The sequence below is a fragment of the Cololabis saira genome, chromosome 11, assembly GCF_033807715.1.
Source record: "Cololabis saira isolate AMF1-May2022 chromosome 11, fColSai1.1, whole genome shotgun sequence".
Taxonomy (NCBI): domain Eukaryota; kingdom Metazoa; phylum Chordata; class Actinopteri; order Beloniformes; family Belonidae; genus Cololabis; species Cololabis saira.
Genome location: NC_084597.1, coordinates 9,988,243 through 10,014,840, shown reverse-complemented (window position 1 = coordinate 10,014,840; position 26,598 = coordinate 9,988,243). Strand labels below are relative to the sequence as shown.

The 26,598-nt window shown below is 39.1% G+C and overlaps 1 protein-coding gene across 2 annotated transcripts in view; it reads left to right on the top strand.

Moving 5' to 3' along the window:
• The window catches only part of amacr (alpha-methylacyl-CoA racemase), a 47,299-nt gene extending 21,191 nt beyond the window's left edge, over positions 1–26,108 (top strand). For both annotated transcript variants that reach the window (XM_061733676.1, XM_061733677.1), the window contains exons 5-6: positions 23,634–23,820; positions 25,016–26,108. In XM_061733676.1, coding sequence (XP_061589660.1) covers positions 23,634–23,820; positions 25,016–25,425 — 597 coding nt within the window. In that variant the 3' untranslated portion in view covers positions 25,426–26,108. The remainder of the gene's footprint in view (positions 1–23,633; positions 23,821–25,015) is intronic.
• The last annotated feature ends 490 nt before the right edge of the window (positions 26,109–26,598 follow it).

The following is a 26,598-nucleotide window of genomic DNA, read 5'->3' as shown; positions in this document are numbered from 1 at the left end:
TCTGAATTTTTATCCCTGCATTTTCCAAACTACTGCATTCTTTTCCCATGACGTTGTTGTGAAATCCAATATATTGGAAAACTACAATATATTTATTCTTTCCAGTGCTATGTGGTGACCATCTGGCTGGAGGGTAGACTGCCCGTGGTGCACTTATTTGAAAAGCACATCAAAGTGTCCAGTTCCTGCAGTGTGCATGTACCACCTGCTGCTTGTGTAGCTGTAATGTTTCAAAGTAGAACTACCCTAAAGAAATCTTTAAAGTCGACATATCAGATAAAAACAACCTTGTCTAAGCTTAAGCATATATTTGAGTATCTGAAGTGAGTACCACCTCAAAGACTAACTCGGCCCTGTGAGTTTGTCTGGGGGCTGCTTAAATTTGAAAACCTGCCAAAACGTGTGAAGCTGAGACCATATTGTTATTTCACAGGCTTGGATCAAAGCACAATGTGTGCAGCTTCTTCATCTTTATCTCTGGTCAATTCTGGACCATGCTGCTTTTGCTGTACCTGGGGAGTGAATGAAGCTGTAACACTGAGTTTCCTTTTTTTTTTTTTTAGATGCACCCAGTGGAGTGGAGGTGTGGATGTACTGGATCACCTCTCCACTTAGAAAAGAACAGATTTCTCTTGTACTCTGTCACTGTGGTATTTTCGCTTATGTAAAATATATTGAATTATTATTACTCTAGTGCAGGGGTCGGCAACCCGCGGTCGGCAACCCGCGGTCGGCAACCCGCGGTCGGCAACCCGCGGCATGCGGCTCTAGAGCCGCATGCGGCTCTTTAGCACCGCCCTAGTGGCTCCTGGAGCTTTTTCAAAAATGTTTTACCTTTTTTTCCCTTTTTTTCTTCTTTTTTTCCCTTTTCTTCTTTTTTCCTTTTTTTTCTTCCTTTTTAATCGCAACATTTCAACTTTTTTCACGAAACTTTGACTATTTCCTCGTCATTTAAACTTTTTTCTCAACATTTTGACTTTTTTCTCGAAATTTTGACTTTTTTCTCGAAATTTTGACTTTTTTCTAAACATTTCAACTTTTTCTCGACATTTCAACTTTTTTCTCAACATTTTTACTTTTTTCTCAAGATTGTACTTCAACACTAATCTTGATATTTCGACTTTTTTCTCGACATTTCGACTTTTTTCTCGACATTTCGACTTTTTTCTCGAAGTGCATAATGAAAATAAAAATCTTCCCCCAGTTATAACTAGATACATGCAGCATGTGTACAAGACTTTTCATTTTTTACGGCTCCAGACATATTTGTTTTTTGCGTTTTTGGTCCAATATGGCTCTTTCAACATTTTGGGTTGCCGACCCCTGCTCTAGTGCTTGTTTTGGGGGCTTGAGATTCTCTTTGAGTCTTCTGTTCAGTCCCTGGATATGAAGGATCAGGAAAGAGCCCCATAAATGAGCCTGGTTTCTGGAAGAGTTCCTGTAGTTGAAATACATCTTAATTTATGCAGGTTTCTAAGCAGAACTGGCTTTTTCTTGCTTTGGACAAGATGTCTGTTGCTAAACAGTCTGCCATCATTTATTTGTGAGTCATTTTGCTTTCATCAAATCGTAGATTTTTAATTTTCTAGTGTAAAATGTTAATTTGGCCAGTTAAAATGCTGAAAACCCACGAAAGGATGCCTAAAAAAATTAAAGGATGAGCAAATAAAGTTCCCAACTTTTCTGGAAAAGGGATTTGTACAATATTTGATTCACTTGAGTGAAAATGCTAAGAATGTGCTGCCTCTGAATAGCTGCGAGGTGAGATAACTGGGAATATAAAGGCTGCAGAATAAAGGAAAGGTTTTGCTCTGATATCTTGTGGAAGGTGAGTCGTTGTGAAATAATAGTCCAGACATAAATGAAAGTAGAAGCAGCTGGACTTTGATTGTTGTAACATCAGTCAGTTAGAATTCAAAGTAGACAAGGCAAAGTTTACTTGTATAGTACAATTCAACAACAAGGTGATTCAAAGTGCTTTACAGAGACATTAAAACATAATCACATTGCAGAAAATAAAAAGCAGGATTTAAGATTTAAACAAAAAGAAGGAAAAAGAATAATAGATAAAAACAGCAAAAACTTGAGCTTAAAAGTAAAAGTGCAGATTTGTAACTTTATTCAAATGCAGCTGAGAACAGGTGAGTCTTCAACCGTTTTTCTGCTGATCTGAGGCTTTCAGGGAGTTTGTTCCAGACATGTGCAGTATAGATGCTGAATGCAGCTTCTCCGTGGCTGGTTCTGACTTGGGAACTGATAAAAAACCAGATCCAGGTTTATGAGGGGTCTGGAGGTGTGTTTTGGTCCTAAACCATTCATAGCTTTATAGACTCAAAAAAATGATTTGTTGAATGAACTTAAAGAAAGCATGGAAATCATTCCCACACAATTAAATTACTCTTTTTCAGCATTAAACAAATGTGTTGTTTCAGTAAAGTATACTTTATTTTTTCTCCTTCTAGTTTTATCCAGTTGAATTATGTATGTTCTCCTAATTGTACTAATTCTACATCAGTTTGATTTACACTAATACTTTAGGTTAATCCAACTAAATTTGCATGGGTAAAATTACATTTTTACCCATACAAATTTAGTTTAGATTGTTGTGCAATCTAAACTCACTAAAAACACGTTTAGAAGACACACAGCCTCCTGTCCTCACAAACTGTGGTCTGTTTGTGAGGAAGTCCAGGACCCATGATGTCAGCGGCTGGCACAGGCCGTTTATGTAGAAACTGTGTATGCTTGGTCAATATATTGCGTTTTTGAAGACATATTTTTAAGGAAAAAGTTAAATTATATTAATGAAGTGGCATGAGTTTGCACAGGCCAGGCAACAATACTGAAAATAAATCTATTTTACAGAAGAAAACTAATATTTTTTCCACTTCTTTATGTTTTTGAAGTGCTTTTATTTTCTATCTTTATTTTTTTAATTCTTTTTTCCATGCCATGGAATAATGATATATGATAGAATTCTCTCATTTTCATGAAGTATCTACTCTGCATAGATGGCTTTGCCTTGGACCTCAAACCTCAAGAAAACGCTGTGTCTTTCTCAGTTTCGTTGCCGATTTAACTTATTTTCTACAACCTGTGCCCATAATTCAGCCTGCCAAAGTACTTTTTGGTGTAAGAAGGCATAAACAAACTGGCAGCAAAAAAGTTCAATCACTAACTGTTATTGATGAAGTTGATTAATTTTCTCATAAACCTGGTCCCACTCGTTAACTGCCATGCAGATTTCTAAAGTAGCTGCCAAGTAACTGATGCTAAGCAGGAGAATCTACAGATTGGTAGCAAAGTGTTTTCACTTATTTCTGTCCTCAGTTCATTATTTAATTGTGAACTGACAGTTGATTAGATACCCACTGGTCCCGTTAAGTTCCTGCAGTTAAGGAGAATCTTTTCAAAAACTGACGTAAACTTTGACAATTAAAAAAAATCACAGAAAGACTCAGCTTATCTCCACCTGGGAGAGGTCAATCCAGAGTTTAACAATGTTTCCAAGTGAGCAGTTAAAACTTTTCTGCTGCAATAAAAACAGTGTTTACACATGTTTAAATAAAAGTGCAGAGGAGGAACTTCCGGTTTTCAATATTGAAGTGGTTAAAAGACAGCATGGGGAGTTGCTGCTCGATGAATGACCACTTGAAACTGGCTCCAAAAGCAAGTTGTTTTCCAATGAACCTCAAGTTAAATGTCTAGCTTTACAGCAACGTTTCAAACAGCTTGGTTATAAAAAAAACAAAAAACAAACTTTTTTGGTCTCCATAGACAGATTTGACAACCATGCCATCTGTATGGGAATGTTTTTTTTAATGTATTTCATCATTTAAAATGCATATTAAACCATACATTTATGCATGTTTACTGGCTTAGTGTAATGAGTGACACATACATTATTAATGTATCTAATGTGTCCTATCTGTCATCCCTTTAGTTACTTTAATATTTTTTGTGAACCTGACTTCTGATTTGTGAAAAAAGATCTAGGAGCACATAATCATTCTTATTTTAAAGGCAATATGGCTTGTGGTGCTTTTACTAATGGGGCTTTTCCAGCAAAGCAATTCCTGCGCTTGTTCAAAGCTGGTGCTTAACCTATTTTTGGTTTTAGACTGGTTTCTGCAAAGTAAGCACTGTTTCAGAGCCAGGAAAACTGGTGTTACGCTGACCCCAAAACTTTGTTGGACTGGTCCGCATTGGGAAACTATGGTCAGTGTTGATGTGTAAGCTGAATTTAATAACAGTGTTTGCATCATCATTATTGAACATAAACTACTACAGTATTTATAGAGGCATACTGGAAGCATTAGGACACTGATTTTGAAGGAACAGACTTATCCGTGTCCTTTTTGAGCTGCCCATCCCCAGCAGCAGTTTCAAGTTGGTTGAAAAGGGATATAAGATTGTTTGTTATCCTGGTAGTCTGGTAGATGCAGTAGGGATGCAGTACTTGATTAGTTTGTGGTTACAACATTCAGCTGGTCTGAGTTTGCTTTGTCAAATGTATTCCCCTCCTCGCCTGAGAAGCCACTCCATCAAGAATGACCAAATCACAAGACAAGACAAATAATGAACAAGAAACCTTGCTCATCTTTTGGTTAATGCAGGGCAACTTTTGTTTTTCTTTTATGGCTGTAGTCCACTTCCTCCATTTGCTTCATTTAAAGTGGACTGAGACCTAAGTATTTAGGTGGACTTAAGTTTGCTTCTTTGATCCGCGTCAGAGTTCGATTGCACATTCAGACCTGCCCAAACGGACTGGTCTCTGGTCTGTTTAAAGCTGACCAAACAGCTCTGGTGTCAATGCACCCTAACCCTGGATTCACACTGAAATCGTCAAAAATCGCCTGACGCCTGCATCGCGCTGCTTGGTAGATTCACACTGAAAGCTGCATGCACTGTCGACTCCTGCAGTGGGCGGGGCTTCAAGCTGCGCTGCAGAAGTGGAGGGAACAAAGTGCATATCTACATATATCTATATATAGCGTGCACATCTTTAGTTTCCTATTTCACCATGGATCACACTTTGGGAAGCCTTCTTTATATTTTAGCGTTATTTCTGCATAGATAAGAGTGAGTTTGATGCTCTCTTTAACAAGTTTGGTCCTGGATCAACATCAACCGTCAGAGCCGTTGGTCCCGGTGAAGCTGCAGTCTGCCTGCGGTGAACAGCACGCGAGTAGCGGATTTGGTCATATTGTTTAAACTGTGTTTTGTGATTAATAAGCACGGTTTTTAATTATTTTGGGTTGTATCGATGCAGCGAATAAAATCGTTCGGACCATACAGCTCCTCAACCATCAGATACGTGTTTCACATGAGCAGAGGTCAAGTAAAAACGGCAGTCAAATCAGCAAAAATGTCAGTTTGCTGGATGAAATATATTAATTCCTGATAAAATAAGTTTGTTAGTGCACAGCTATGCTCATGTACGCATGTGAATGAGTGTACGTTTGTGTGTAAACGAAAGTACAATGTGCATTGAGGCTTCTTGCTTCGGGAATCCCGGTCTGTGATTGGACGCTGCCTCGGCGTCGCCGCTGCTCATTTGCATAAAGTTGAGATTTTTCAACTTCAAATTGACGCTCTGGACGCGCTGCTCCCGACGGCTCCGGCGCCTCCGCTGCCTCAAACGCCTCTCGACACACGCTTTCATAGAAAATGAATGGCAGCCGGACGCCCGTGACGCTTTCAGTGTGAATCTAGGGTAAAAGAGACGACTGTGAACAGCACTGGTTTGAAGTACAAAGGTCTGGGTTTGAAGGTATCTTAGCTGGATCAGCAGGAATCAGCCATATTTAGGACTGGCCAAGGGCAACAGGTCGATTGTAGATGGAGCATGGCAAACAGCTTGTCAGCCTTTAACACATCAGTCTGGTGCTCTGGCCAAGACACTGTCACCCATGGGCGAGGAAACCTCTTTAATTTCGGCTTTGACAGTCCTCATTTCAGGTGTTATTTCAGTTGTGACATTTCAAAAGTTAGTATGTGAATGTATGATGTTGAAGCTGGCTATTGTAGCTAAATTTTGCCCACTTTTGGATTAACTGTGAATGCGAGTTCCTTACGGTTTATGGGACCGTGCATTGCACAGCAGTGTATGCAAGACAGTCCAGAAATGTGAAAATACCGTAATGACCAAGGCTGTTAACTGGCTGCCAAACGCTCTCAACAGCTGCCCAAACTTCTGCTTTGGGGCATTACCTTTTGATGTAGTTTTTAAACTGCAAGATATGGAAGGGGAAAAAAAAGAAAGACGCAGCAATGTATTAAAAGGCATTTGTCAAATGTTTAATCTTTGAAGTGATGCCTATTAAAAATCAAGTCATGTTGTCTTTTAGCGTTTGACTGGTTCAGAGACTCCAGCCTGGAGACTCAAACTTTGGTAGTTCAAAGTAAACGTTTCTCAGCTGAGACTGACTTTTAACATTGTTGTGATCTCTAATTCCCCTATGGGCTGTGAAATATGCTAATTCTCATGTGGATGTATTTGTATCCATGAAACCAGTTGTTTGATTGTATGGATGATGCCTACACTAATGTTTTGCTTTTGGCTGTGTACATATACTGTTCTTTCAGCTGTGTTTAAAGCTCTATGGATTTCACTCTTAATCTACCGTGATTTAGTTTATCCAGATGTTTTGAATTTTCGGTAGAGATATACCAACTACAAATTTCCTTCACCTTTTCTGAGGATTATTATTATAATTTAAATTTTTATCACTTTAGACTTTCTGATTTTTTTCCAAACTGCACCAGGTTATAGGTTTTTTACTCTCCTTTAGTCCAAACCTAAGCTAAAGGTTAGTAGCAGAGATATTTGTGCAAACCAAATCTTACTGAAAAGAAAATAAAGTAAAATCTCCAAAGCAGCAAAATAAGTTCCTGGTTACACAGTGTTGTGCAACTCGGGTAGCTTGGCTGTCCAGTTATCGAAGGCTTATTAATAATTTTATTAATAATTATTAATAATTAATAAAGTTGACTATTTATCAAATTGTATTATCAAAAATGATAATTCTCGTAGGGGCACCACCCCCGATGCCTTACTTCGGAGGAAATTGTGATAACTAAACAGCAGAAAATCAGTCTCATATGATTTTTGAATTATCCTGCAGAACAGCAAATCTTACTATATCTTACAGAATAACAATGAAGGCGTGATATCCGAACACTGGGCTCTGCTTAAACAAATCAACTTGTGACCAAATCTTGCATGAAATAACACAACCACTCATTAAGAATCAATCAGAATTTATTTACATACGGGTATCAAAAGGGATGTAAATAAATACCCGAATAAATCTGATGGCACACGACATTATTATAAAACCATTAACTAACAAGAAAAACAACAATCAATAAAATGAAACATAAACGTTAAATGCATGGAATGAAAAAAAAGAAATCAAAGCAATAATAAAAATGATATCACGAACATGTACAGTTTAAAATATTGCAGTGTTTAGAGGGTCGTATTTTAAAGATGGCGGAACCCTGGTATTTAAAGATGGACGCCCTCTTTAAGCCACGTGCAAATCTAGACCGGATGTTACTCCCGGTGTTTTAAACGTGACTACGGCAGAAAACAGCGCTTTAAAACATGAATGACTAGCAGAAAGTAGTGACTACAAATTAATGAAAACAGTCCTTATAATGGTGCTGATGTAATCTCAGCTCTGAACACAGATTTAGCTCTGTAACACTCCCAGTTAAACTCATACACCCAGGTCTCAAAACCTCACGCCTCCTCGGGTCTCCGGGTGCCGATCAGGGGTTCCTGCCGGGTCTTTGGTCGGAGTCCGATCCAAGAGATCTCCCGCCTCTACCGCTCCTCCTCCTGACTCTGGAATCAAAACGAGGACGGTGGCGGAGCCTGCAGCAGCCGGCGCTCCCCCCCCCGGTCCGGCGGCTATCACGTCGTCTCGGGTGCGCGCGGGGCCGGTCCACTTCTTGGGACGTGCGGGTTACCGTCGGGCTGGTGAGCGCGTGGCCCCGGACGGGGCGGCGGGATGCGTCTCGGTCCTGCGCGGGGCAAGCTGGCCACAGGTCCTTTCAGGTGAACTCAAGAGCAGAGAGAGAGAAGTTAGGAAAGAGGAACGGGTCTCACCCTGGGCTAGGGCCGAGCTTAGAAGCGGCTCCCCCCCCCTTTCCAGCTCCCAGGAACCGGGGACACGTGAAGTGGGAGTCGGAGCTCGGATGAAAAGTTGAGACCGAGAGTCAATGGGAGCCGGAGCTCCGCAGGCCCGGTCCGTTGCGGGCCTTCCGCCTCCCCCCAGCCGGGGGGAGAGAAGGGAGATGGGATCCTTTGGCCTGGAGCCAAAGATCCAGCGCCGATGAGATGAAGTTGAGAAGAGAGAGAAAAGGAGCAGCGGCACGGGTTTTGATCCTACGCGCGCTGCGGTGACGTCATCGGTGCCTCATTGCGATTGGATGCGCGCCGCTTGTAGGCGCCAACCCCCCCCACGCAAGGCATGCTGGGGGTTGTAGTTCAGGCAACGGCGGCCTGTTCAAAGAGGCACATTGAAGCGGAAAAGGGGGGTTCAAAGAAGCAGTACCATTTTGAGGTCTGGTTTTCGGGCTCCGCTGCATCCGGCTCCCCCCCAGGGGGTGTCGTAAATCCCCAGGGAGTCTGTTTCCCTGGCAGAAACTTTCCTTGATTGCTTTGATCTGTTTTGACCCCCCCCTCTAGGGGTCATAAACTTGCTATCTCGGGCCGGGCCGAGATGACCAGAAGTTGGCAGCAGGGGGTCATAAAACTGACTATAGCTTTCGGCCTTTACTGTTCTGAAAATGTTCACCCAATCATGAATACATAATCATTTATAAACTCAGAGTTCACAGGGGCACATGGGGGGGCACAACAACAGCATATGATAAATATCTCCACCTTGACATTTTTGCATTTTGTGCTTAGACAGTGCATCACATTTAATCATTTTCCCTTTTTTTTTTTTAAATCTCTTTGTTCACATGTACTCTACATACATCCAAATTCTTCATACAGCTGCTCTTGTTCAGATATATTAACGTTTTGTTTTTTTTTGTCTGAAAGTAAAACTGAAAAGCAAGTGCTTCAGACAACCTGTGGTTATTTAAGTCAGTGGCTTCTGTCACCAGCCAAGCAATCATTTAATTTATGTAGTACTTTATTTATTTTCACTAACTGTATATGCCCTTAACAAGATAGTTCTGTGACAGCTTTACTTTATAGACTGCTTTTCTAATAAGATTTTTATAATTTGCAGTAACTATAGAATTTTAGAAAATTGTTTCAATGTTAGATATGAATGCACAAAAATAATGCCACATTTAATATGGCGATAATGTATAAATGGACTCATATCTAAAATGTAGGATTAATTTGCAGGTGGCAGTTTGATAAGAACTAAATAAACTAAGAAAACGAAAAAAGGTTGCATGGCAGGAACCAAAAGACGAGATGAAGAAGAGGATAAAACTGAACTGCCAAGGGAGGAAAAACAACAACAATCTGTCAAATAAGAGCAGATAACAAAAGAGCACTCTTTAATGTAGGAGGTAGTAAATAATTTAAAACAGATTTGCATCACTCGGTAAATAAAAGGAGTGAAAAGTCTACAGGGAGCAAATTTAATCATGACACTCACAAGAGAATGCATAAGAGAACAAGACTTTACAAGATGATAATAAACCAAGTTTAAACGTAATGTAATTAAATGTTTGAAACAAGAATTAACCAAAGTGCTGAACAAATTGCACAGATACAACTAAACAATACAAGTATAAACTAAAAGCAATACAACTAGATGAAAAAGTGCCAGATAAATAATTAAGATTAACAAACATAAACAAAAACCATACTTGCATAATAAAAATGCATTTTGACAGCTCTGGACTTATAGCCAATCAAAAAAACAAAAGTTTCAGGAGATTTCTTTAAATAATTGAGGTATTAGCAGCTGTAATATAAAAAAAAAGTAAACGGTTCCACAGTCTGGAGGGCATCACGGAAAATCCTCTGCTTTTTAATCTGCATCTGGGAACATTTTCAATTCAGTTTTATTTATATAGTATTCACAGAAGTTGTCAATAGGATCTTTCCAGAGACCCAGAACATGACCATCAAGCAATTATTACATAAGCAATGGCCTGCGATGGACTGGCGACCTGTCCAGGGTGAACCCCTGCCTCTCGCCTGTAATGAGCCAGGGATAGGCTCCAGCAGACCCTCGTCACCCTGCAAAGGATAAAGCGGGTATAGAAAATGGATGGATGGACATAAACAATGGTAGTTAAAAACTCTCCTATTGGGAGAAAAACCTTAAGCCAAACAGTGGCAAGGAAAAACTCCCTTTTAGAAGGGAGGGACGTCCTCCTGCAGGCGAGCCGGGTGGAGCAGGAAAAGAGAGACCAGACGGAGAGAATGAAGAACAGAGAAAGGAGAGGCACAGACATATTGTTAACAGTACAAGAGACAAGATACATTAGTATTAATTATCCATGAGCAGGAGAACTAAGAGGTCTGTGTACATATGATTGATACCTGGTTAGTTGGTGGAATACAGAAACCACTATACAGTTGTAGCCAGCAGACCCTGAGGTGGTCAGGGTCTGCAGGGTCGGGGGGGACTGCAGGTCAGGATGTCAGCAAGCATATAGCAGACATCCATACAAACAGGTGGAAGCAAGCAGTGGGATGGTCAGACTGCAGGTCAGCATGCAGCTCCTGAAGCTCTGGCCTGCAAACATGCACAGAAGAGAAAAGGATGGGCGGGGGGGCAGACCAGCACAACAAACTACAAAAACAATGGACAACAATGATGGTATGAGAAAGGAAAGAGAAGGAGGGGTGATGGGCACCGCTCAGTGGGTAATCTTGGGATACTGAGATCATTGCATGTGCTGGACAGTTTCAGACAAGGAGGGCAAAGACACCTGTTCAGAATTCTCAAAAACTGCTTTAAATACAGGAGAAGCAGTTGGATCTATGGTAGACAGAGATGGAAAAGATCTGATCACAGAAATATTTATTTAAAAAAAATAAAATACATTTGTCAACACCTGAAGGCACAGAACCATCTGAATCACAGGGATTTATGAGAGAAATGAGACTTGGTTTGTGGCTATTATCTGATTGGATAGAAAAAAACATTTTCAAGGTTTCCCTGCTCTCTGTGAATCAATAGGTTGTGTAAAACATTTTTTTTTAATTTGTGGATGACTCCTGTCTAATTTTCTTTCAGCACATCCACAGGCTTATCTAAGAGCATGAGAATCATCATTCAGCCAAAGATCTGTCACTGGTTTAGAGGGTTTAACTTTAAAAGGGGCCAGCAAGTCTCATACACCAGTACATGTAAACTTTAGAGAAGTACCCATTGACCGGCCTGACTGGTGACCAGCAGGTCATTTCACTTTTTTAAAGATTGCATTCCAGTCCGTTTAGCACATGTACCATATAATGTATGGAAGCGTTGAGTTAACATGTAGCAGGAGCTACATGGTAACAGAGAAGATTTTACTGACCATAGACTTAAATTTTGAGGACAGGTGATCTGCAACGTCATGCCGTAGGTTTTCCGAAGAGCATTTTCACGTCTCTTTTTTTGTAATGCGGAGTGCCATGTTGTAAATAGGCTAGGGTTGCCACCTTTCAGAAATAGAAATAAGGGACGCCCTGATTTCAGCAGCGCAGGAGCCAAAAAAAAAGCCCCAAAACTTCTAAACTGAATAAAAATGTGTTTATTTTATATGAAAAAACAAAATGCTTTGATTTAAAGTTTAAAGTGCTTTAATAGCATTGAACTTGCATGACTGTACAGACAGACAACCATACTAGCAACTGAAATAGCATCCTATTCCATTTCAATAATTCAACTAGAATATGGTGTAAAAGTTAATTTATTTCAATAATTCAACTAGAATATGGTGTAAAAGTTAATTTATTTCAATAATTCAACTAGAATATGGTGTAAAGGTTAATTTATTTCAATAATTCAACTAGAATATGGTGTAAAAGTTAATTTATTTCAATAATTCAACTAGAATATGGTGTAAACGTTAATTTATTTCAATAATTCAACTAGAATATGGTGTAAACGTTAATTTATTTCAATAATTCAACTAGAATATGGTGTAAAAGTTAATTTATTTCAATAATTCAACTAGAATATGGTGTAAAAGTTAACTTATTTCAATAATTCAACTAGAATATGGTGTAAAAGTTAATTTATTTCAATAATTCAACTAGAATATGGTGTAAAAGTTAATTTATTTCAATAATTCAACTAGAATATGGTGTAAAGGTTAATTTATTTCAATAATTCAACTAGAATATGGTGTAAAAGTTAATTTATTTCAATAATTCAACTAGAATATGGTGTAAACGTTAATTTATTTCAATAATTCAACTAGAATATGGTGTAAAAGTTAATTTATTTCAATAATTCAACTAGAATATGGTGTAAAAGTTAACTTATTTCAATAATTCAACTAGAATATGGTGTAAAAGTTAACTTATTTCAATAATTCAACTAGAATATGGTGTAAAAGTTAACTTATTTCAATAATTCAACTAGAATATGGTGTAAAAGTTAATGAAAATACGGTACAAATCGTGTCCCGTATTAGTTCAATACGGGACGCAACATTTTTTTCTCAAATAAAGGACAATTCCGTATTTTACGGGACGGGTGGCAACCCTAAAATAGGCAAACAGGCACGGGAAGCTGAATCGGTGTTAGCTGTGGCTACCAGCTCCATCAGCTCATCCACAATGGAGGAGCTGCTGGCGAGCGTTCACAGCGTCTAAGGTTTTCTTTTGGTGGTGAAATCAGAGATTATCGCTGCTGACTGTTTCGCTAAGCTTCATAGCATGACAATGATTGATGAGGAAGTGAAGATGGCTACCCATTGGATAAGCAGACTACCAAACGAAAGGCCTGGTATTTGGCAGATCACAATCACTGAATAATTGGTGATTGGAATCAGCCAAAAAAATTGCAACCAGTGCATCTCTAGTAAAATTCATAACTCAAATTCATTAGGACTGTTGCTAGAGTTAAGTCCATTTTGTTGAGCACTTATTGATTAAAAACCACAGAAAAAGCTGATGCTTTTAGGGAGTTCATAGTGCACATACACTGAGCCGGAGCGCACGGCTGAACCTTTATAACTAGGGCAGCAAACAGAATAACAGATCAACACTAAAACAATAATCGATTTATATCCTAAATATCTGAAGTTCCTCCTCCGGGTTTTTGCCGATAGAAGAGACGGGGCACCATGAGACTCTTCAAAATAGATTTAAACTGACATATTTATCATGAAAAGGCTCCTTTGCTGCTAATCATTACAATGTTATTGTATACAATCTAATAAAATGAGTTGTTAATGTGATCTTATATTAGTGACAATTTATTATGGTAAAAAATTGCAGTTCTGTTCAGACACAAAGGAAGAAATATAAAATAATTTACAAACAAAAACATAAACAAATGAACTCCACAGTAGCTCAGCACTCAAACACAATAACTATCAGTGATAAGAGTTCTGGCAGTTAGATACTGTATGTACTTAAAAAAAAAACTCATAGGTAGGGCCCCATCCTGTTTTTCTTAAGATTTAGTTATTTTTGCTGGGTTTTCTTCTCAAGTAAAAACAGTCAACAGGAACAGAAAACTCAAAACTGTGACATGTTCAGGTGTCTTTCTTGGGATCTGGCTCAAGCAGATAAGGCTAGAGACGTACACATAAAAACAGAACTCCTTTTTGAGTATAAAAATGCAGTAGGAACAGTTCTCAGTGTGCATTTTTCTCTTACCTCTGTGGTTTCAGACAAATGTACCTTCAGCCAAAAAATATTGTGCATGATGATAATAATAAAGCTTGTATTGAGATAAAAAAGGATATGTGCCACTGCATGAGTCAGATGAAATGACAAGCAGTAAAAGCTCAGCAGATGCTTAAGAACTGTGAGCTGCAACACATCAGGGCTGAAAATCTTTTCTATTATATCTAATCCTGCATGTTTCAATCATAATACCACCCAATCAGTCCCCCACCTCTAACCACTTGATCTGGTATAATCCCTTCTCATATCCTCTAGGTTAAGTATACTTATTTCCTGCTATCCTTTTAATAACGTACACGATTTACTTTCCTCCGAGGCTCTTAAAAAGTCTCAAGATTTAATCCTGCCACACCAATAATTATTTCAAATCGTCCGTAAGAACCAGTTAATTTCCTCTTGCTTTAAGTTCAGCCACAGGCTCCCTCATGGTTTTATCAAGTTGACTCTTAATGTATTTTAATTGTACTTGTTACAACCAAAAACGTTATAACGGCCAATAACGTAATAACTGCCAATAATGTAATAATTTTGGCCATTTCAAATGTAATAAAGCCAATAGTGTAATAATGTGCCAATAATGTAATAAAACTTTTGAGCCAATAACGTAATAACTTTTTGCCGATAATGTAATAAGGCATTACATTATTGGCTGGTTATTACGTTATTGGCCTGGTATTAAAAAAAACCTTTCATAATGTAATGCCTTATTACATTATCGGCAAAAAGTTATTACGTTATTGACTCAAAAGTTTTATTACATTATTGGCACATTATTACACTATTGGCTTTATTATATTTGAAATGGCCAAAATTATTACATTATTGGCAGTTATTACGTCATTGGCCGTTATTACATTTTTGGTTGTAACAGTACTGCTATGATTTAACTTTACGTATTCATTTTATATATATATAAATGTATTTAATTTTCATTTATTTCATCTCAGCTTTGCACTGATTTATTATTTTCATGCCCTCATGTTTTCTGATTTCTTCTCAGTCACGCGTACCTTGTTTTTTGGGCAAATTCATGCGCTTGGACCATAACTCTTATTGACTCTTTTTGTTATTATAATTCTAAAGTCCAAACTCACACACTAACACAATTAATGTGACAGAAAGAGGTATTAATACTTGTCTTTGTTGTAGGCCCTGTTAATAACAACCATTAGCATCCATCTTGGCTGATCAGCTCTAAACGTGAGAGGATATCATTTTAAAAGGTGGTATTTAAATGCATCTCCAGTGACTGTTTTTTGGACTGGATGTTCCTCCCCACTCTGTATGCAAACAAGAAAATAGCCTTTCAGATAGCCAGCTGGGACAGGCAACAGACAGGACATCATAGCATTGTTTGTGAAAATCCCAGCATATCTTGTCATCTCTGCTAAATGTTTATACAGCTTGTCACCAGGACACCAATTGCTGTGTTAATGGCTGAAGTTGAAACAGCCTTTCTTCCCAATACATGCAATATTAGAGCACATAAGAAGCCCTCAACATGAAATGATTGAATTGTGATATTGAAGGGCTCAGTGTGAGTGCACTTCTGTGGACTAAAGATATGAAAACTTGGGCTTTTAAACTTTTAAACTGTATTCATAATCTGTCTCTGTGTAGAAATCAACAGAATTCAACCTTCAGCTGCTCTCAGTGAAAGTCAGCCAGTAAAACTGTGAACTACTCAGGTCACAGTGAGAATCCACTCTACTGTTTGTCATTCATCTTAACATCTTAACAATATTCAACCTTAAGTAGTAAAATCAGGCATGAGACTGTGTCACAATTTGAAAATGTATAGACAATATCTCATAAATAGTTTTAATTGGGGGTTTAAAATTGGTCATACTTACTGAAGCTTCATAAAATTGGAAATGTTTCAACATGTGCACTATTAATATCACAAAAATATTGAAATCAATACCCAGCTAACAATATCTGGTTCCCTAGAATGTCACTTTTTAGTTGTGTAGGTCGCTGTAAGGTTATTATGGGAGGTTTTCCTGACATTGATAGCATGTTAACTTGTGGTTAAATGTTTGGTTACCTGTACGTTACTTTGCAGAAATGTCCCTTTTGGTTGTAATAACGTTCATCTAACTTTAAAATGACTCTTTTTTTGTTTTTGTAACTGTTATATTTGACAAAAATAAGCACCCACATACTTTTTTGTGCCTCAGTTTCAGCCACAGATCAGAATCAGAATCGTCTTTATTGGCCAGGTTCAAACATTGTCCAACAAGGTATTTGACTCCGGTTATTTCGCTCTTTAGATTTAAAATATCAAACAGTAAATAAACAAATGTGGCACTTATTGACATATATACAATTTAAAGAACTGAAAGTGCAGCAGTATGAGGTAGAAAATGACGGCTCTGAATAAAATAACATATATACAATTTATACAAAAAAAGTGAGAGGTGGAGCAGAATGAGGCAGACATGATTATTGCCGGAAGGTTCATTGTTACAGCATGTTACTGCTATTATTGTTATTGCACGTGATTGGTTTTTATGAGACTCTATTAGTTGTGAGAGTTCATCAGAGCAGCAGCTTGGGGGAAGAAACTGTCTGGAGTCTGGAGGTTTTGGCGTACATTGCTCTGTAGCACCGTCCAGAGGGGAGGAGTTGGAACAGACTGTGTCCTGGGTGTGAGGAGTCTGCAGAGATTCTACCTGCCCGTTTCCTGGACAGGTACAGGTCCTGGATAGATGGGAGGTTAGTCCCAATTATCCTCTCTGCAGACCTAATGGTCCGTTGCAGTCTGTGCCTGTCTAGTTTGGTGGCTGATCCAAACCAGACAGTGATGGAAGTGCAGAGAACAGACTGTATGATGGCAGAGTAGAAGGTGATCAGCAGCTGCTGTGGAGGTTAAACTTCCTGAGCTGACGCAGGAAGTACAACCTCTGCTGAGCTTCCTGACAGAGTTAATGTGGGTGGACCACTTCAGGTCCCGGGAGATGGTGGATCCCAGGAACCTGAAGGAAGCTGGTGATTCACTGACAGGTGGAGGCATGCACTCTGAGCTGGGTGAGCTTCTGGTGGAAGATTTCAGGAGCGATGGTGTTGAACGCCGAGCTGAAGTCCACGAACAGGATCCTCGCGTAAGTCCCTGGGGTGTCAAGGTGACGCAGGATGTGGTGCAGTCCTATGTTGACTGTGTCATCCACCGACCTGTTTGCCTGTAGGCAAACTGCAGGGGGTCGAGCAGGGAGCCTGTGGTGTCCTTCAGGTGGCTCAACACCAGCCGCTCAAAGGTCTTCATGACCACAGATGTCAGGGCGACAGGCCTGTAGTCATTTATGACATTAGATCCTGGCATTTCACTCATATGAAGATGTTCAATTACTGTGATTGTGCACCAGTTGTTATTTATGTACTTGAAAGACTATAAAAATAAAAACAAGATTGGCAAAGTATTTTTAATATATATATTTAACACACACACACACACACACACACACACACACACACACACACAGAGGTAACTACTGAAAACATGGACATTAAGGTAGAACATTTCATCTCGTCTTGGTCAACGAAAAAGAAGACACATTTTAGCATAGTTTTTATTTTGTAACCTACATTTTAGTCACGTTTTTATTTGTCTACGATATTGCATTATATTTGCGCATTTTCGTTGTGTCTCGTCTCGTTTTCCTCAGGTGATAAAAGTTTGAGGACGATATTTAGTCATAATTTTCGTTGACGAAAGCAACTTTAGACTGGAGGAATGACTATATGCTTATGCACTGGAAGGTTTGACAAGTGATTGGAAGTGTAGGATGAATGAAGTCTGCAGAGTCCATCAACAACAGAACTTCTGTCATATTCACACATCAAAATGGTAGTTGGACATTTATTCAGCAAATTTCTGGTGGAGACCAAGTTTCACATTGTATGTTCGTGGTCCGCCGGGTCCCTGGTGGGAGGTACACAAGCCCCAATGATCTGGATTTCTATCCACACAACAAACCAGGATCTTTGACTGAAAAATAACCCCACAGAGAGTGGGATAAGACCAGAAACCACATTGCTTCGGTTCTTGTAGAGACTCAAATATCTGCGAACCTTTTGAAGAAACACATGAGATGACTATATGGATGAATTTAACACCTTATGTGTACTTGAATACAAGTGAAAGATTCCCCCTGAGGAAATGGAGACAAATATATTTAGTATTGGCTCTATGTTCACCAGGTGGTGAATTTGATACACAGCTTTTGTGCGATTGCATTCGTCAAGTCATTCTAAAATGCCATGTCATGCAGTCACCAGGCTTTCACCTTGTTTCTGCTGCAGTCAAGTGAGCGAATGAGTCTTTATTATTAGCTGTTTAAATGTTTTTATACGCGGACGATTTTGCCCAAAAATAAAATCTCGATTTTTTTTCTCTCAAAATCCGATTTTCGATTACGATTACGATTATTTTGTGAATTGACAAAAGGCAAAGAAATGATTTCAAATATGCTGGTTTTTTTATTGAACATTTGCCCCATTGGGCTTTAAGTGCAAACTTTGCTCTTATTAAACCAAAAATGAATGAATAAAGTGCAAAACTCTGTAAAATAAGTTTAAAAAAAGTTTAAAAAAAATAAAATATAAAGTTTTATCTCTGAAAAAAAAATCAGCAAATCAGCACTTGCAAACATACAGTAAGTTATATTTCCAATTAAATAAAACAAGACATTTTCTAATTAAACTAAACTGGGTCTTTGCATGCTAAATAATAATGCAACCCATGAAGGAGGTAGAGGTGTGTAATGTCAGTCATTACATTTGCTATTCACATTTGCAAGTTTTTTGCAAGGAACACGAGCCGGTCTACGGCATCTGGCTTGAGGGATGCCCGGTGGCATGTTAGTATATCACCATGTTACAACGCCCCCTCCTACACTAAAGAGCCTTTCCAATGGGGCACTTGTTGCAGGTATTGAGAGGTATTTCCATCAATCATTAATATGGTATCAATCATTAATATGTGTGCAGACAAAGTAAAAAATAAATAAATAAATAAATAAAATTTATTTATTTATTTATTTTTTTTTTTGAAAAATCGATTTTACGATTTTCACGTTTTAACATCGTTCTAATTACATAATCGCGATTACGATTTAAAATCGATTAATCGAACAGCCCTAGCGGACACCTATAGGAACAGCCTCCTGCAACACTCACCATCTTTTGCCCACAAATACAGTATGTCATAGTTTAGATGGAGACAGTGAAGCAAATTGTCTAACATAGCAACTCACAAGTGAGTCAAACGGCACAGAGTAAAAGAAAAGATGCTTGGAGGGCTGCTGAGATACTCATCCTGTTTATTTCATTATTAATTCTAAGTACTTTCATGCTTCCTGTAGCTACATTAACTCAGCTGTCATATAATGTACGAGGCATGCAAGAAAAGACAAACTTGTAATCTGCTAGCTGTAGATTCAGGAAATGTATCTTTCATGAACAAAAGAAGATTACGCATTCAGGTTGTTATCCCAGCTTCCACACAGACGCAATATTTCATGCATGAGTCTGGGTTGGCACAGAATATTTGTGAATACGTTGAAGCCCCGACTAGTGGAGGAGCAGACTTCTGCTCTTCTGTGATTCGTCTCCTCAAAAAGCAGCAGATTGACAGTAAATTAATTGAATTCAGAAGTTTACAAATGCTTTCAAGCTTTCCACATTTTTTGTGTTTCAGGCATCTCAAAATGGATTCACACTTTATTGTAAACCAATCCTAATTCTTCACATTGACAAAACCCTCAAGTTTTTTAATTTTTTTTTTTTTTTCCAATATTGCAAACAAAGGAAGCAATGTAAACTTTGCGCTGGTACATTGTGTTACTTATTTTTCCAAAGAGACCACTACCTTGACTGTTGTGAATAGCATGCATTTTAAAAAAGGTCACTGAGTTTAATAATAGCAATCAGTAACAGCAGTGACAAAGACCTCCTGCTGCTGACGTTTCCACGGGACAATGATTATATTCAGTCAGAGCAGTCTATCAAATCTATTGTTATTGTTTAGTCAATGTTTCTCTCTAATTATGACAGCAGAAACATAGTTTTTGATTGTCCTTTTGAGTTACCTGAGTGGGTTAGGGCTAGGGTTCTTTACCTGATTGGACATTTGTCACAACACTCTCTGCTGCCTCACAACTGGTCAAGTTTGGAAAAGCAGATACCTCTCTGAGTAGTTTACACATTATATACTATGACAACATTCTAAGGGACCAACAAAAAAGTCATCAATAGCATAAACACTTTTCAAATCCAAATTCTGTAGAAGATGGGGTTACAAACACATACTTGGAGTGGCTGTATCTGCACAGGGTTATCCTGTACAATTGGTCCTAAAGGAAATGCTTGTATTCTTATTTATACGTAATTTAGGCCTTAGGCTTTTTTGCAGCAGTTCCAGTCAAGCCGCACTCCAAAACGTATTTGTGTGTCATGGTGATGAATAGGAGGTTCAAAACTATGATGTTTGCAGAACATGACATTGTTATTTGTAGTAAGAGTGCAGAGCAGATGGAAGAAAACCTGGAAATGTAGGGATATGCTCCAGAAGGCAGAGGAATGAAGGTTGGTTGCAGCATGTGTGTAAATGAAAGGTAAGCAGTTGAAACGATGGGCTCAACTGTGCATAAAATGAGGAGTGTGGGAAGGAGCTGAAGAAGAGAGTACAGGCAGACTAAGTTAAGAAGAGTTTCAGAGGTTACCTGTTACAGAAAGGTAACAAGCCCTACTGTATTAGCAGGTTACCACAAGTGGGGGTCCAGGGTAAGATCTGTAGGATGGAAATATAACTTTTAGACATTTAACAGTGACGGTAAGGATTCAACTGTGTCCATCACTGCTCTACCTTCACTGTTTACCCAACTGCCTGTAAGGGCATTTGTATTTAATGGAAATATGGAGGCAAGGCAAGTTTATTTGTATATCACATTTCAGCAACAACGTAATTCAAGGTGCTTTCCATCTCATCCCATCTAAAGCTACATAACAAAACACTGCCCCCCCACTAATGGAAACCCAGCTTATGGCTTAGAGGCAGTGGCACTAACCAAGAGATAGAAGGCTGAGCTGAAGGATGGCTAGTATTAAGAACAAGCATGTCAGAGGAACAATCAAGGTTAGATGTCTTGGAGATTGAGATGGTTTGGAAACATAAAGAAGAGCGATTATGAATTCATTTGTAGAGGGATGATGGAAATTGAACAGATAGGCAGAATAATGAGGAAAAACCATTGAGATTTCTGGATGCAAAGGAATGTAAAGATAGTTTTAATTCCAGATTTACACCAGTCAAAAGTTCTGGGGCCTCATTTATAAAGCTTGCGTGCGCACAAAACAGGGCTTGAAAGATGCGCACGCCACCTTCTACGCAAAGGTTGGGATTTAAAAAAAAAAAAGATAATGGGAAAATGTGCGTATCTCTACGAAAACTTTGATCCTAGCGCACAAACATTTGGAAGATATGGGGAACTGGTGACGCAGGCGATGAGGTGGTGAAATGAAGCCAGATTCATGTCATACTTTTAATGTCATCACATATCAGACTTATAATATAATAGCGCTGATCGTGTCCCTCTGTGTTTGACGCACAGCGTCAGTCCGGACACTCTGGTGCTGGTGCTGCAGTCGCAGTGCTGCTGCTGCAGCCGCGGTGCAGGACACGCCGTGACGGGAACCTCCTCATCACCCACCGCGACAACTGGAGAGTGACTGAGGACATAACAAATAAGTGCCGGGCCACTCTCCTCTTGGAGATCACACCACTTCTTTTTTAGCTCTGCCACAGATCTGTCCGTGGCACTCATGGCGTTTAGCGCAGCAACGACGTGCTGCCACTCACTCTCTTTCTTTTTGTTAGTGATGCCACTACTGTGACCACCAAATAATGTGGTTTTCCTGACCTCCACCTCATCCACAACATCTCGATCTCGGTCTCGGTCTCCGTGAAATTCAGTGGCACGCTGGCTCAACACATGACTCATTCATCCTGACGCACAGCAGTGTAGGAAACAGACTGCAGGCAGGCGCTGCGCATGCTCAGCAGGCTCATTCATATGCAAATACAGTCATGAAGTAGTTTGCATTGACCATTGATGGTAGAAAGTGGGCGTGTAGAGGACGGAATATGAGGCGAATTCACGTGCGCAACCTTCCAGCTGGACTGTGATTTATAAAGAGAACATTGCGTGCAGATGTGCGTTTATAAATCAGGATTTTTTTGTGCGCACGCCATTTTCAGCTTTTGAGCGCACGTACACTTTTAGTATTAATCCTACGCACTCTTTTGTAAATGAGGCCCCAGATCTCTCCGAGCAAGTGCACCTTAATGCAAAACCCTTAACATGGACTTCTCAGTTTGATCCATGTGGATGTCCAAGTACCTGGAAGATATGGAACAAGTACCACAGTAAGAATGTATCTGTAAAGTAAAAAAATACATACATTGGGAAATACAAAGAGTTTTTCAAAGAGTAAAAGTGGAAATCATTTTGCATATAAAGAATAATAATGACAGATTTTGTATCTAGCTTTTTTTGGACACCCAAAATGCTCAGATGTTCTGTACTACATGTGTAGCCACAGTTTCTCTGCCAAATGTGGCAGCATATCCACGCCAACGGCCTCTCCGACCACCACCGGAACATTCATACACATTCACACACCAGCGATGGTGTCCTGCCCAAGGACACGACAGATGACTGGGGTTTGAAATGTCAATCCTTTAATTACTGGATGACCTGCTCTACCACCTGAGCCACTGCCAAATAAATAAGTACTTATAGAAATATTTTATTCATACAAATGAATTGCTTATTATTGTCTACATATGCATATGATACATTAAAGTGCAAGATACCAGAACGTGGTCTCATACCTGCAACCTTTAACCTCCACGTCTGAGAAGAGAAACACTTTTCCACCTGAGTAGTTGACCCAGGATCAGTTATAAATCCCTGTAAAAACGAATGTTTCCTTCCTCTGGAAATAATTCAATTCAATTCAGTTTATTTATAAACCATCTATTATAATACAAATTGTCTCTAGGTGCTTTCCAGAGACCCAGAACATTTATTACATCAACAATGGCAGGTAAAAACAGACTCCCCTAGTTGGAGGAACAATAGGAACTATTCTATATAGCCAGATGTAGAGCAGCTGTTGGCTGATCAGAGGGGGGCACTGCATGGCAGCATGCAGCTCCGAAAGCTCTGGCCTGCAAACATACACAGAAGAGAAAAAGAGGGGGCAGACCAGCACAAAAAACTACAAGAACAATGGAGAACAATGATGGTTATGAGATACTTGGATCCTGCAGGGTAGCTCTATAGCAGCATGAGGATGAAGCTCTGTTTGAGACCAGCTGCTCTCGTCTGGTCCTGCAGCTGCCACTGCAGCTACGAATACTGGCCCTAACACACTAGAGTTTACACTAACTATAGGCTTTACTAAACAGAAAGGTTTGAAGTTTGGTTTCAAAGGTGGTGTCAGCCTCCTTAACCCAGATTGGAAGTTGGTTCCAAAGTAATGGTGCCTGATAGCAGAAGAACGTGGAAGTCGTGAGGGAACAGGTTACCCACACTTGTGTACATGCAGTATTATTGACTGTGTAGCTGTGTCAATGAGTAAATATAAACTTGAAGTTATACAAGTGAATCCCTTACAGGTACCAATGTGGTACTTAAATTATTTTGGCAAGCCTCATATGTGTTTCAGTAATTATGCTGACATTTTTGACTAATGTTCAATCGTTGTCCTGTTTTACTGTCCGTAGGTGGAGGGAGCAGCGTATACTGGGTCGTTTATATGGAAATCTCGTAAAATTGGTTTGTGGGACCGTGCTAGAGGAGAGAACATGTTGGACACCGGAGCACCCTTCTACGATACCTACAAGACTTCGGATGGAAAGTACATGGCTGTGGGTGCAATAGAACCACAGTTCTACGAGCAGCTACTAAAGGGTTCGTAGCATTAAAAAGACAGATCTGGCTTTTTTTTCTCCATAAAAAACATCTCTAAAGTGCTGCTTGCTTGTCACTTGAGTGATGACAAATCCCTGTTGTAAAATCTGCAGCAGTGATCATCACTGTTGTTCCATTTCATGTTTTTCTTACGATAACCACACAAGTCCAAGTATACGGTATTGTCGACCATTTATGTCCCTTCTGTAAGTAAGAATTCATTTAAGCACGAGTTTTAATATTACAGTTAAAAAAAAGTTGCATGATTTCATTGTGTCCTGTCTGTAAGGTTTTCATTTTTGTCTTGTCTGTCTCTGTGGTCCCGGGAGATACAGGCAACCTGTGCAGGGATGTACTCTTCCTCTTGTGCAGTGACAAGCTTTAATTTCACCTGTTTCAGCTGTGGCATAGTGGGGTCATGAGCGAGTGTTTTTCTATAGCGCTATATATTGTTAAAATAACTAAAACTAAACTGAAATAATGAAACAAATTGAAAAAAAAAAACATTGAATAATGTAAAACTATTATAACTCACACTGGCGGTGATGTTGCTCGCAGTAATCTAGTTTATGGGTAGCATAGCTTTTTCTTTTTGAATATTTTTACCAACTACATTTTGCTGCACATCAGGCCTTTGGGCAAATTTGTGCAAATCTCAGAGTCTATTTAATAAGGCTCAGCAAATGATGCTGAAGTAAATATTGGCTATGTTTTCCCGTGTACATAGTTCAGCACAGCAGGAAAGTTAGGTATGCAGTGTGCACTTCACAACCAAGACACTTTCTAAATTCTTCTTGGACCCTAACATTAAAAATGTAACATGTAATTGCTTTTATCATTTATCTTCAAGTGAGTTATATTGAAGCGGAATCTCACTGATAAATCCCTTTAGTAGAATCTTGCTTAAATCAAATAATTATCTAATTATGAATTCTGTATATTTACTGCTCCTGCACTTTACAATAGAAAGCGGTAAAGGGTCTGTAACTACTGAAAAATAACAGACATTTAACAAACGTAGCTGTTTTTACATTCAGTTGCTTGTTTCTGAAAAGGTGAAAGTATCAATGGCCCTTGCTTTATGATGATCACATGTCTATTCACTTTTAATTTAGATGTTGATATGTTTATTTCTTCATTGCATCACACAGCTTCTTCTTTTTTTTTTTTTCATTTCTTTCAATTTCCCTCATAGGGTTGGAGTTGGACACTAGAGCGATGCCTCCTCAGCTGAGCCTCAGCGATTGGCCAGAGCTGAGACGGATCCTCACTGAGCGTTTTGCCTCGAAGACCCAGGCGGACTGGACGAGGATCTTTGATGGGACAGATGCTTGTGTTACACCCGTGCTGTCCTTTGACCATGTCAGCTCACACCCTCACAACCAAGAAAGAGGCTCTTTCATTAAGGAACCCAGCGGGGAAGAGTGTCCGCGGCCTGCCCCGGTTCTGTCTCGGACTCCTGCCGAGCCGTGCCTCAAATCCGACCCTGTTGTCGGGGAACACACGGTGGAGGTCCTGGAGGAATACGGCTTTGCTTCAGCGGAGATAAAAAAGATGTTAGCAGCTGGGATCGTAGGGACTAATGCTGAGACGTCGAAGCTGTAAGAAGATGAAATTGGAAGATGTTCATAAATGTCTCATGGATCAACTTTACAACCCTATCGTCAATTTGGTAGGACAAAAAAAAAAAAAAAGGCCAAGCGCAATGTTGCAGCTGACTATGATTTACCCTTAAATCAAGTCTAGCAAATATAACGATCTAAATAAAAATGACATAATTTTTGGGGCGAAATAAAATGAAGAAATGTGAGATACTTCTCCATCCCACGCGTGCAATGACTTTTTAAAGAACAAAAGAACTTGCACAGACACACACCTAACGCAGGTGAGTCTCAGTTCGGCAGGGTTAAAGACCAAGCTCTGGGGTACACTGATGCGCTTGCAGTACTAGTTTGAGTACTGCCTCTGTTGCTTTCTGGGTTATCCAGTTTTAAAGAATCTTACGAAGCACACTAAGACTCTTTGTACTAGATTATTCAGCTCAAGTTAAAACCATGTCAGAAAAGCCTGAAAAATCACCAAGCTGCACCGTAGTAGGTAAATAAACCCCTTTTGTTGATTTGCTCTTCCATCAAAGCATCAACATTTGTCACCGTATTGCCTATTGTTTGCAGGATTTCACTCCATTGTGATCACCTAAAGATCTCTTTCAGTTTCATTGTCCTCTGGAAACCCATTCAGAGACATCTGATGTTGCAGATGTAAACTTCTGTAACACAGACCATCGACAGCCCAACGTCACGAGTGTGTGTGTATGTATATGTATGTGTATACATACATATATGTATACATACATATATGCATACATACATACATACATACATACATACATACATACATAAAAGGTAATAATAAATTCAGTTAATCTGTAAATTCACCTCTTTCGGTTCTTAATTTGGTCAGATAGTGATGCATCTAGGAGTTTTACTGTCTGGAATTATTGTTAAATACCGCTAAGAAATAATCAGAAAAGATAATATACATTAAATAAATATTTTTTTATGGAATTAGACCCTGCTCTTTGGCTTTAAAGGGTCTTGGTGAACCACTGAACCATTTTTATCTAAATTTTTTATGATTTCAACCTTTTGTGCTTTAACATTCTGTAATATGATATTTCAATTAAAAATACTTTTCCCAGCCCTTCTGCTGTCATCGTTTTTACTCGTGTTTACTTTGACTCAGTATCATTTTGTTATTGATCCATCATGATTAGTA